A 14,123-nucleotide genomic window follows, 5' to 3' on the forward strand; every position below is an offset into this window, starting at 1 on the left:
AGGAGGAGATATTCATGTTATTTCATTTATGACACTGCACTTAAACTTACAACAGGACATGCAAATGCTATTCTAGTTATGTCAGAGTTCAACATCCTCCACAGTACAATAAAGAGCAGCAACTCGAAGCAGCAGAAATATTTTAAACTCATTGAAATAACACAGGACAGAACAAGCTTCTGAACTACTCATGCTTTAAAAACATTTGCTAGTTTGCATTAACAATAAAGACACTTAAGCACATCACCTAAACAAAAGCAAGTCTGTATACATTAAGTGTACATCATTCATTTCCAAACAGTTTAAACTGATGATGACAAATGTAATTATAAGCCATTAAAACCTTTTTATGAATAAATCTGCTTCTATTGTTTATAATAGTAATCCCAAATCCATTCTAAGTCTCAATTTTAGAGTTAATTACCTGAAAATAGAAGTCTAGGATAGCAACCATATCTGTGCCTTCTGGAAAGCACTGAATGAAGGAAAAAAATAATAATAATAAATCTTTAGGTAAAGTTGCACACTGAGACAAAATTAAACCATATTCTTATCAGCATATGAAACAATAGGCAGATCTTAAACACTTATTCTAATGTAGCAAGTAGAAAAAAATCATTCCTCATTGAAAAATAACAATAATATGAAGTCAACAAAGCTAGGTATTAAAATATTTTTGGTACAGCTTTGAACAGCTTTAAATCGTTGAGTAGCAAAACGCATCTAGAATCTTATAAAATTATCTGTACAGCACAGATTATATATTTTAGCCATAATAATTTATTTGTCCTATGATACAGAAATAAGGTTACAAGTATCCAATTAAAATGACACATGTATTCACACCCTAAATGAGACAGGGCACTTTGAATACAATGCACATAGAATATTACAAAAAATTGTGTCATTCTGAACATCAAGTGAAAGAAACTAAGAATACTGATAGACTATGAAAAGCCCTCAACCTTCAAAATACAATAAACAAAAGAGATCCACCTTTTTTTCTTTCAAGTAGTAGCCAATTGCAAAGTTTCTATCTCCACTCTCTCTCTCGGACTGGAACCTTGAAATAAATAACAAAAGAAGAGAGATCAAGCTTTCAGAAGCGTTGAAGTTCAGAGAAGCATGACGTAACTCAATAAAACTGCACATGAAGGACATTACTTCTTAACACAAACATTCTATTAACAGAACAAATTGCCATAAAAGCTCACCCCAGTACACCCTGTTGGAGTGAATTAAGTTGGAGTCAAGCTTCAACAGCTGAATGTGGATAGTACTGGTTTACCTATACCTACACAAGCTGACTTGCAGGTAAGAGAGAAGCGCAAGATCCTACTCTCAGAAGCACTCCTGAACAGGCAGTGGCAGGATGAAACATCTGACAATAAGCTGTAGTGAAAGGGTCATTCACTGACAACGCGGACCAAACTAGAGAGGAACTCAAGGATCACATTACAGCCATGACCAGACTGACGTCTGCACTGTTCACCGTGATGATTAAGTTAAGGATGAAACCTAAAGAAGGAATCTGTACGGATACAAAGACAGGTAATTCTCTCCTACCTGGTTATTCTATTACGTTTATATAGAAAGACAAGAGTTGCAGTGAGAGCTAGTACCTTCCATGGCAAGCACTTTGATGCAAACAACATGCAGGAAAAGCACCTGCTGCTTCTCTCCATGTGCATGCCAACTAGCACCCTGCATGCTACTCTACGTGGAATCTTCACAATTTTTCACAATGCTGCCTCAAAAAGCTCTCAAGATTTCTGAAATGCTACATATTGAGTTCACTGGGGAAACGGGGGAATTATTTTAGAAAAGAACATAAATAAAGCACATAAAAAGCATGAAGAGTTCCAACTGTACAAAGTTTGCTTTCTCAACATTTGATACACAACCATTAGCATGCACGCTTTAATTTTTAATATGAATGCCCGGAAGGTAAGAGTTGCACTTACAGCTCTCAGAGCCATAGCATCACAGCACTGTGACAGAATAATGACATTTCAAAGAGAAAACGAACACTTCCATGTCAGATACAGCCATAGTGATGATATCCAGAGACACACACAACTTTATTTCTTGATAATTTTAAGCCAAAGATAGACCCTATGACATCAGGGATGAAATTACAGTTTCCATTTTAAGTAACCAAACACTGCTCTACACTCATAGTGCCAACTGTCAGTGGAGGTATTTTTCACCTAACTTTGTTAAGTATAGGAAAATACTCACGTAGCATTACTGAATCCGACATATTCATTACCAGCCATTTTATTCATGAATTGCATCACCTGTTAAAGACAGACAGAAGGGAGAAAAAAAGCATGCTAACATTTTCCAACATAAACTTGTAACTGATCAACTTTCAGCCCAGCCTTACCCTAAGACCTATCTTGTAACAACATTTCGCAAATGCAATCCAAATCACTGGATGTTTAAACAACCAAACACAGATTTAAGAAGGACTAACACTTCACATGCAGTTCTTTTGCATGTTGAGACTACAATCACTCATTTTAGTTAGAAGAAAGGAATATCAGTTCACTTACGTAGTCAAATTTTTCTGCATTATTTGCTCCTTGCTGCAAGAAAAGAAAAAATAATTTACAAAAATGTTAACATAAGAAACAAGTAAGTTCACTTAACATCTATAGGATTTTTATTGCATATAACTAAGGTATGAGGCTAATTAAGAATAAGGTACTACAATCATTTAATATATAAATGAAAAATTAGTGTTAAGTAAGTCTTTAACTATCATTTAAGTAAAACAATCCTTTAAGAGTTATCAAACGCCTGCATGTTGAACATAAACTGAAAAAGGTATGCTTTATTTTAAGCACTTTCTACTCAACTTTACATGTTTAATACAAGTAAAAGTAGTAGTTAAAGCAAAAAAAAATACAAAAATAGCTACAATCAGGATAATTACAATGAAAACACTAACTTAACATAGATTAGTAACAATAGGTAGTCTTACATTACCAATAGAGCTGAGCATAGCAAAATTCAGGCTACTGAGGCTAAAATATTTTCCATGGCTAGTGCCCATACTAAGAATTTGGACTTCAAATAAAGTGCTACCACTTACTATGAAAATAATTGCATTTAATCAAAAGTATCTGATTTAATAGCTGATTAATGTCCTACCTATTAAAAAGTAAACAGAAAAAAATATAATTTCACATCATACAGGACAGTACATCACTTTGCTAACAACATAAAGTAAAATATTAAACAAAATAATAAGGATGCTGGGACATTAATTCTTAGGATCAAGGGGTTGTTTGCTTTGCTCTTGTTTTTCTCCTCTGGGGAGAGGTTGGGGGTGTAGGTGTGAGGGGTGTTATTTGGGGCTTTTCTTTTTTTCCTTTTAAGAACAGTCTCAAATTTAGCAGCTGCCAGTTAAGGATGTATTGGTTCTTTATTGTTATCTGACAGGCGACCTTTCACAAATTCCTATAGCAAGATATTGAAATAAGGGTGGGAGATTTAAGAAAAAGTGCGTGGTCGACTGGGGGGGAGGGGGGTTGAGCTATTTTTTTGAAGTAGCCAAGTAGCATCATCTTAGGAAGTTTAAAAAACTATGGCATTACATATACAAGTGGAAACAATACATCTGCAGATGTTTTTATGAGTAATTTTAGTATTAAATATACTTTATTTAGCTATAACATTCTGTTAGCAAACTATTCAAGTTTCAAAAGATGTATTCAAGTATTCAAAAACTTGCACAATGTTTAGTATGGGAACAGGGAAAAAGTGAAAAAAAATGAAGCTTTCTATCAACCAGTATTTTACTTATTAAAATGCATAAAGCCAGTCTCATTTCCCACTCTACGTGGATTAGGGCGTTGCAGGTAATCTCTGAAGCCCATGCATCAGCTCATCTACAAGAAGATGTGCAGTCATACACGTACGATCACTAGCTGCAAGGAACACCAGACTGTTTTGACAGAACTACACAGCCGTGGTTACCTTACAATTAAAAGCTAATAACCTTAAAGTCAATAATCTCTAGCTATTTCATAATAAGATTTAAAAAATATGCTACATTTCATCAAAATGTTCCTGTATAATACCAGAACACAAGCCTTAAAAATTTAACTCCAAATCTGTTCAATGAAAAATAATTAAAAGAAGAAATTACCAACTTCATTGAACTGTTGCAGTTGTCAAAATATTCCATAGATCCTAATGCTGTAAAATATGTAACAACATTTAAACCACAAAAACCTTTTCAAACCTTTCAAATGCACAATGAACATCTTTTCTGGGAAAGTGGGTCAGCATTAGTTATGGGATGCTGCATTGATAATCGTATGGTTAGACATAATAAATTGAAACAAGTTCTTTTGTTAAAAAAAAGAAAGAGGGAGAAAGGGATCATGCTTTCTGCAAAAATATAAATACATTATACTTCACTTTTTTTTGCCCAGTTGAAAAAAAATTCCTTGCCCTTCAACGAAAAAAATGGCTTTTCTAGCAGTATATAAAATTGGTGGGCAAAAGACCCAATGCAAACTTGTTCCATATCAACTTCTTATTAAAAAAGGTTTAACAGTTGCATCTGCTCTCATATTTTGGGAAGAAAATCTTCTGTATACTAACTCAGACGATGCCTTTTTAAGTCATTGATGCTCTACACACTTCCATAGGTACTTTACACCAAAGAAGAGCATTGTTACAGAAAGTAGACTGCTCATAATACCTAAAACATTTGCCTGAGTAATTGCATGACCAAGACTTCAGTAGGGATTTAACATAAGGCATAACTAACACAGTAAACATTGCTTCCATTCACAGGACTCAAAAAGCATGGCATTAGTGTCCCTGTTTCAGCCCCTTACAGATGTACGCCTCCCTCCTTCTAAACATCTGGAGACAAACATAATGCATGTTCTACAATGAAAAGCTAAGCATAGATATAAAATCTTAACAGAATACTGAGCAACTTTTCTGTAATAATTTAAACAAATATAAAGACACAAAAAAAACTTCTGTTCCTGCAAGTGCTTCTTATTTTTAGCTTGATTGTATAAGCTTATGAGGCTGGGAGCACCTGGACAATACCTTTTGCTTCTCTTTTTCTCATCAGCTGTGATGCAATTGCCCTGTCTAGGACATTGAGCATTCCATGCACTAACTGCACAAACACTTACTGCATTTCCAGGGACATATGCTCATATACACACTGACTGTACACATGCTTGTGTGTATATACATATGGAAAAACATCTCTAAATGAGTACAAAATGAAACTGAAAATGTTAAGATTGAAGCAGTTTGAGACACAGAAGATTCAAACTTGCAAAAGACAATTTGGTAAACCCTCAAAACCACAGTGGAAGTCTATCAAATTTTATTTTATTTTATTTTTTAACTTTTTTTTTTTTTTTTTTTGACTGTGACAGGTTCTTAGCGATCTTCCTCTTATTTAGAGAAGGCATTTCTATTATTTGTATTTCTACTGGAAAAATACAAAGCAATTGCTTAAGTTGCATGCCTATATGTACAGGGAGACACATGGATACCTACCAGAGCTTGCAACAACAAAATTAAGCAATAGTTATTAGAAAAGTGGTTGCTGTTAGCCACTTTTCACTGATCAACATATCATGTTTATACAATTAGACCACAGAAGCTCTTACCATGTGTCTCTTGTTAAATTATTTTCTCAGTTTTGAATCCAAGCCAAACTAATAAGAATATCTGGATCACGAGACTTAAAAGAGAAGATGATTATTAATAAAAATAAATGTCTAGAACTTTTAAAGGTACATGTATAACTTAACGCTATATTGTGAGGAAAGCACCGAGGAAAGGAGTCCTAACTATGTTACAGGGCAAGGAAAGAGTTTTTACATTAACTGCCACATACTGCTCTACCAGGTGTTCTAGGCCAAGTAACATGTAACACATCTGAGTTGTAATAAAAAGCAGAGAATGATGTGAATGGATGTTCTACTCCACGTTAGTTACTACAAGACAATGAAAAATCCAGGAAGAGAGGAAACTTCTCCCAAATAAATACAAGTATCTCACGATGAGGATCACAATGCCAACACACCTTTTTAAGTGGTGTGCATGTACACGTACACATCGGGCTAACTGGAGCAAGAAGCAGACAGCAGTTAAGCTAAACCTGGACTATTTATTTTAACTATATTATTAAATAAGCCCATTGAGAAACGTCTATCTTTTTCCCCTCAAGGGTTCAATCCAGATTGTGTAAGCTTCCTAATAACCGCACCCTGGCAGCGAACAGACCCCCAGAGCAGCTGGGCAGGTTTTTACATCGCTCAGGCTTACTGGTGTATTTCGCATGCTCTGAAGTATGAATCACAGAATCACGCTCTGCTTTTTATGCTTAAGCGAAGCTTTACTAGTCAGATTTTTTTTCAGGGTCAACAAAACCAGCATTTTCATCTTCACCTATACCAAACTTCCTTGCAGAGGCTGTGAACACTGCTGTGCCCCCGAGCACATCTAAGTGCCCCTCACATTAGTTCATCAGCACAGAGTGCTCCACAGAGCCTTGGCATCTGTCTTCCCTGGCTATGTAAACAGATCCTGCACGAACATGTCAACACTCAAGGGATTTATATACACCACCATCACCCAAACCTTTGCTGCTACCCTCAGAAAGCTTTCATCTATGGACACAATCTTGGCACTTAACAATAAAAAGTTACTTAAGATGCCTCGTAATTCCTCGCACAGCCACGTGCCACCTTCTACGTGTCTCACCCTGAGCCCTTCCTCTCCATCTCGGCTGCATTGCTACACTGCTGCCAGCCATGGCTAAGCGGACACGCCACCACTCGTCTTCTGGACAGGATGCACTTTGAGGATTGAGTTTCAAGTTTCAGAAGGAACAAGAGACCAAAGCATTAAAACTGCCATCTACGCTGAAAGTAATAAAGACTTCCCAGTCACTGTGATTTGCAGAGAGCTAGGTGGTCACAGAGCACCTGTCTGTGCTACGTCTGTCCAGCAGCTGCATCCTCTTGTTTCAGGCACCTCTATTTCCTTGGAGACCTGCAAGATTTTATCATTTGATTCTAATATCATTTCTTCACATCAACTCGCGTAATTGCCACTACTGTTCTCATTTGATAAGTTATATCGTTACAACAATTGTTACAACAATTTTGAAGTAATTGTTGACTAGTAATAAAGGCAAATGGCTGTACAATAACAAACACGCAAAAGGGTTCTCAGGGCTTTTTAAAATTTTAATTAAAAATCAGCCCACGGTATTTCCTCTTGCTAAAGGATTTTTATGCTAAATGTGTGCTTTAAACAGTCTGTGGAGTGCAATGCAGGTATGGTTAGAACAGATCCATCGGTTAAGGCACCAAAGTCTCAATGCACAGCAGGTCCAAGCACAGCAGGAGAATCATATAAGCAGGTAGAAGTATATCATTACTCATGCCTAAGCTAAATAAATATAAAACTTGATATGCAGGTTTGTTTGTTTGTTTGGTTTAGTTTGTTTTTTTACTACTATGAATAGCAAGTACTAAACTTTACAGTTTAGGTCTGTGCTGTCTCTGTTCTAAGGTGTGAACACCTAATTCTTACTGCAGTCAAAGCTGGATTCGGGACCCTAAGAACTGTTTCTCCCCCCTAAAGCACTGAAACATTACATATTCTGACAAACAAAAAAAAAGGATTACTCCAAGCTTCATCTCTTATCCACAAATAATCATCACTGATGTCAGATTTTAAGGGCAGTTACGTACAAAATCATGCATGCTAACAGCTGCTGAGTCCTGCACAGTGTAACGGGTGTAGGTTTTGCAAGACTTCTTTTATCAGTTTCTCAGAAAGAGATAAAACAGCAAACGTATCTCCAAGGAGGTAACAGCATTCTGAACACTGAAATACAGCAACAGTCTCTCCATAGCTATCAGCATGCTATCATTAGATAAACCTGGCATACAGGAGAAATTCAGCCATGTTTAATGACCCTTTAGTTTTCTTGGACTCCACAAGCCAAACAGAGTCCATATGTGTAAGTAACATCTTAAATGAAATAGAAGGAATTCAGAGGAACTGAGGGCAGAACAACAGGTTAATGCAGCCACCTTTTCCAGGAAAAAAGGGTAAGTCAGATTAGATCCGATACAAACTTGAATTTCTTAACTCACTGTATAGTTAGGAGGAATGTTGCTAACTTGCAGATTGTAAGGAAGTTATTTCACAAACCGTGAGATAGCTGTAAATAAATAGCTGTATTTTTCCACAAAAAAATATAGCTATTCATTTCCGTAGCCCTCTATGTAGCTCTCCTCAGAATGGTATGTTTAGTTTGGTTAGTTATTCAAATGATAAATGGTATCTTAGTGAAAGTATTACATGGATATCTACATTGTAATCATAGTGAAAACAAATAATGAAGTGATAAGTGTGATATGCGTCCATTAGACGTGCAGTTACCACATGCAAAGACATCGGTGCAGTGCAATACTCTTCATAAGAACATTACAGAAAAAAGAAAAAAACACAAAGCCCACCCTGCAAAAACAACCCCCCAACCTGCTAACAAATATCACAATTACATGCAGTAAACAAAACCGTTTTGTCTATTTACAAGTAAACCATTTATCAAGAACTATGTGCCTTCTGCAAGAGGCACATGCTCGTGTTTTGCCTTACGACCAATAGGACATGTTCTAGTACGTCTAACATTTTGACAAGTGTGTAAAGTCAGGTTTTAAAATTCACTATTAGCCAAGTGAATTTCAATGCTCAGTCAACCTTTAAAAAATATTAAACGCGAGTAAATTTACCTGTCATACTTAAGGCCATTTTCTTTCACCTACAGCTATTAAAGATAAATGTCTTTAAGCAGGAGTTCTTACACCTTCTTCAAATATAAAATAACAGAAAAATCATGATCTAAGTAATTTTAAAATCAACAATTTGGAAAGAAGAGGTAGGAAACACACTGTAGCTAATGAACTGTGAAACATAACCAAGACAAAGGCTGTAAACAAGATTTTCAGATCTCTCAGTAACAGCATTAAGTTTCCTACTTCAGAACTCGGGGGGACCGACATGTTCCCCAGAACTCTAAGCAGGAATCCTGAATTCTACAAATACTTTTCGTATCAGTGGCTATAAAAACAAAAGGCAGAAAAAACAAGTAAAGTAGCTGGTAAACTTTAGCATTACATGAAATTTCCACCATTTACAACTTCAAGAGATGCACAGTTATTCTAATGACAAAGAAAACACTGCTTTCCAGAAGTCACAACATCATGGGCTAAAGACACTAAGTCTTTATTCAGCTTCCAGTTTACTCAGCAAAATAGAGGCAACAGTTCCTAAACACATTTAAGAAAGCACATTTAACGAAACTACATCCCAAAAGTTCAATGTAATTCAGTCGTGCAGTATGTTAATAGTAGACAAATTTAGAATTAAGACTGACGTGGGAATATAACTACATTGCTCATACAAATTACAGGATCTTCTATTTCTTCTGCACAGCAAGAAATATTATTGTAAGTTTGTGCTATATAAGCATTAGACATTCAGAAACATACTTGAGTGCTATAAAGCATATTTGTGAGGACATACTCTTAACATTGAATACCAGGCAATTCTCTCAAGAGTATATAAATTGTTATGCAGTTAAAGAAGGAAACAAAATAAAACTAAAAACACTATTAATAAAGTTTTTCATCTGCACTGTTACTTCTTTGAAGAACTGTTAGTCTTATACTGCCTTTGTTTGGGAGTGTTACTACTTAGAAAACACTACAGCTGGTCTACCTGCTAATCCTGCCATCCAGTATTCCAACACATGCAACAAAAACATGATACTTTTCTACATTCTATTAAAATATTCTTAGAGAAACTAGAAGTTAATTTTTTACCTTGATTAAAGATGTGATCACAATTGCTCCAGCATTCACCATAGGGTTATGAGGCCTGTCTGTGAAATAAAAGTTTTCAATTACAAATCTATCCCAGGACACAACTGTCAATCAGAAACAGGTGTTTCAGTGAAAAATGATAAATATGAAATATATGACTTGAAACAATGATGATATAGTCCTAAACTATATAATCCTAAATTGTAACACTAAAATTATTTTAAGTTTTTTGCAATTCTGAGCAAAGCACTTTAAAGCTTAGCACACGCTCAGCCTAACGCTCCTTAACAACCCAGTAAAAGAACCAGACTGGCAATGTCTTTTCCTGAAAATTTTGAATCCTCTGCATTGATCCAAGATTTGATAAATGCAACATTTGCAAGCAAAACAACCCCCAAGGGACTTTCCAATTTTTCTCCAACTTACCAAGTCTGAGTAATTTAAAATGTTCAACAGTTACTTAAAAAAAAAAAAAATCTCAAATCTTGAATTTCCTTATTGCTGTACTTAAACACAAAAACTTGGTTCTTTTCAAGAAACAGAGGTTTCTATTGGCTTCTTGTGAAATACAAACATCGCTTTACTCATCCTCACCAAGATTTAACATTTTACGGTTAGCTTACACCTGCTATGCTTACATCTTTTTATCACTAATCTCCATATCAACAGTATTTCTGCATTCCCACTGGAAGAATCACCATTAAAAAAAAAATCCTTATCAGTTGTCTGCTTTTCTTAACGAGTAGTTTTCATTCATCAACATCTACCTCCTACAGATTTCCTTCCTTTTTTTAAACTAACACTTTTGCTGTACCATTTAACTAGGATGTTGCTCTTTAAGGGTTCTAGTGTCTGAAAGAGTCAGATTTCTCTACTTCGATACTGCAACAGGTTTAAATTCTTCCTTTTATTTTCTTTATCTCCAAATTTGGAAAAAAAAAACAACAATTAGAAATACGAAGCATTCACTTTTGTTAATACACACTAAAGGAGCTTGATAATTGCTTCCTAGAGATTGATCCAATACACTGCATGTACACACACAAACTGTTTTCCCATGAGATTTACACTGGGTCAGGGTCAATGGCACTTGGCTACCCCTGACTATCAGAATAATCTCCAAAAAATAATCGAGGTCGTTTTAGTACTTTTCTGAAAGTCAGTATTAAAAAGATTTTTTTTTCCCCAAACAAGTAAGTTATTCTATTAGTGAAAGGTCAAGACCATTAACTTATGTCCAGAAAACGTGAAGCTCCCCTAAGATATAAACTTAGCCTATGTCCTGTTTCTGAAGCCGTCTGGGCCAATCTCCAGGTCTGCAATCAACCTGTGAATTGTCCTCATTTTCATTCATCCGATTGTATTTGAGATCTGCATACACCACGCATCCTGTTCTACTCCTATCAGTAATACCAGTGACCTGGGTCAAAAATATTTGCCTTTTGATTAAAACTGCATTTGAGAAGGAAAAACACGTCGTTTCAATAGCTTCCGAGCTCCGTCTCACTAGGGACCAAAAAGCTCTTCAATCCTCACTTGTGTTGCAGCGTGTCACTGAATGGCATCGAGCCTTTTGGTCTCAGGGTTCAGACACTGCGTTAGCTTTTACCAAAGCCACGCACAGGTCTCTTCCTAAAGCAGCAGCAACTACTGAGCTCCCTCTCTGTGGATGCAACCAGCAAAGGGACTGCACGTTGTACAATCAGAAGGAGTGAAGGCTGCCAGTGTAATTGCAACAGTGCGCCGAAGAGGTGAGCAGACTCATCTGCTTATCTTCAGAAAGAGATAGCGAGCTCTGGAAAGCTAACTGGCACACATCACTAAACACACACACTAATCAAATAAAGGCAATGATTTGCTTAGACTGAAAAAACATCCGTTACACGGCTTCCCTGCAAGTCTCTTGTCTTGTATCATCTCATTATACTTTAGAGTAAATTCATCTTCTTACCCTTAATGAAAAGGGCAAGTCATAAGAAGCATTCAATTCCAGCTGGGATGCCCTAAGCCCAGCACTGAGTCATTTGCCTCGTGCATGAACAACCCACCTCCTGGCCTCCAAACAGGACACGGGCTGTTCTGAGACACAGCTCTGCTTTTGCTGCGGGAAGGAGCTACTTGTCCACAAGACCCATCAGCGCAGGGACTGGAAACCTATTTAACAGGTGTTTCTCCGGTGTTTCTCCCTCTTTGAGAAGAAGGGATGTGTTTTTTATACCTCCGACTGCCTGGCGCCCAGCAGGACTGCTCCAGCAGCCTGCCAGGCCACCACGCCACGTGTGACCCAGACCTTTCCCTCGGCAGCTCAGGTTACTCTGCTTCCCCGCTGCCGCTTCTCCTGACCTTGCTGGCCCACCGCTGGGCTCACTTGCAGGGCTCTGCCTCGCAGTCGTTGAGCACAGAAAGCAGAAGTTGCCACACGGGCACCAAACAGACATTTTAATGCACACTACAGTTCATCACGACAGCTTCCTTCCGAAAGACACATCAGCAGGCGCTTGTCTAACACAGAAGCAAGGTAAACAAAGAGATGCAGCACCTCCCTATTTTAGTAACCTTCAATATACTACATTTAAAAAAAAAGCTTCAGACAGATCTAGGCAGTTTCCAAATAGCTGCAGATCACTTTATAAATCCTGACTACAAACATGAAATCCCACCATATCAGAGTAATTAGAAAGCAAATGGATTAAACGAACACCTTCTGTATTTTCAGATCCAGTCCAAGTTACGTTAAACCTACCACTCTGCATATCCAAGCTTCAGACAACACTTCATGTTTACTTGTAAATTGCAATCCTTTCTTCCCTCTGTCTCTTTCACTTCCAGAAGCACGACTTCCCTTCCTCTCCCTTTGACTGACTTCTGCTTTCTGGTTAAGGCCTGCAGAGAACCAGCTCTAAGAGCCTTTCAGCCAGCACGTCTTCTCATGTGTGTTGTCCCAGCCACACAGCCACAGACTTTATTAAAGATTGCATCGTGTGCATGAGTCCTCTCTATTCACTTCATGCACACCCGTCAAACTCTCACTAGAGCCAATTCTCTTGTTACACAACAGTCCAATGCTGCTGAAGTCTAACAGTAATATAACAAGTCTAGCAATTCACCTTCTCTCATAATTTAATTTAAGAAGTGTAATAAAAAGCAAATTAAAGCTACTAGATTTTGTCATTCTATTAAGATGAAAAACGGAAAAACGTAATTGGATTAAGTCTTTTTTTTTTTTTTTTTTTTTAAATATTAAAGCTTTCTTAGGACATAAAAGGCAGTCTTCTTCATACTGTATGACACTATTTGAGAACTATTAGGAAAGTCAGAACAAGGCCAACAAGCCTGAATTCCCTCTTGGGAAGTGCTAATGAAATACTACCGTGAGTATCACTAACATGCTAAAAGGAAGAAATGAACTGTCAAAATTTATCTGATGCACAAGGTTGGGAAAAGGGATTTCAAGGTATGTCTAAATATAATTATGCATTATAATTTGTGAATATCTGTATTAATATTTGCAATGAAAGTCAGAATTCAATACAGTCCTTGACAAAAATACGCTATTAATCAAATATTAATTGGAGTACCATGGCAACAGAAACATTGGCTGTGCTTTTAGTGGCAGATCTGCTAGAAGCAGCGTTTGTGTTTCAGAGATAACATCCAGCACTTCCTCTAAGGCTACATGAGTCATCTTTCTCAGATTTTCACCATAATGTCTTCCAAAACTGCATTTTTGTGCCTGATTACTAATACAATATAAAAAAGAAATCTACGTAAGCACTATACAAGGAATTCCTATTAAGCATCCCTGTCACAAAAAAATATAAATACATATATATATTATTTTGAATCACTAGCCAAATTCCACTTAGAATATTCCATGGGAGGGTGTGCTCACTTTCACTTCTGGAAACTGGCCAGCTCTAGCATTTGGCACCAGCACCTGCTTCTCACAGCACTGAGAAGGCAAGCGAAGCAGTATACAGATTTCTTTTAAATCTATTTAGATCTTTGATTTTTTCCACCACCATTTTACAGAAGGCATAAAGGCGTGTTTGAAGAACACTTGCTATCAACTCAACTAAATGAAAGCACGATTATAAGCATACATTTCAAATACCTTCATTATCAAAATCCTTTTTTTCCCCCGAACAGCTACATATTAGCCAACTGGCCGAATTCAGCATATTTTACTAGCATTTTGTATTGGGCAAAATTGAGTGAAATATT

General features: G+C 36.8%; 1 protein-coding gene across 2 annotated transcripts in view; it reads right to left on the bottom strand.

Moving 5' to 3' along the window:
• Nucleotides 1-14,123, bottom strand: part of GLS (glutaminase) — a 49,417-nt gene that overhangs the window by 20,787 nt on the left and 14,507 nt on the right. For both annotated transcript variants that reach the window (XM_084522899.1, XM_084522900.1), the window contains exons 7-11: nt 9,900-9,958; nt 2,559-2,591; nt 2,242-2,300; nt 997-1,063; nt 425-475 (exon numbers count right to left, since the gene is read on the bottom strand). In XM_084522899.1, coding sequence (XP_084379025.1) covers nt 425-475; nt 997-1,063; nt 2,242-2,300; nt 2,559-2,591; nt 9,900-9,958 — 269 coding nt within the window. The remainder of the gene's footprint in view (nt 1-424; nt 476-996; nt 1,064-2,241; nt 2,301-2,558; nt 2,592-9,899; nt 9,959-14,123) is intronic.

This window comes from Aythya ferina (genome assembly GCF_964211825.1).
Source record: "Aythya ferina genome assembly, chromosome: 6".
Lineage (NCBI taxonomy): Eukaryota > Metazoa > Chordata > Aves > Anseriformes > Anatidae > Aythya > Aythya ferina.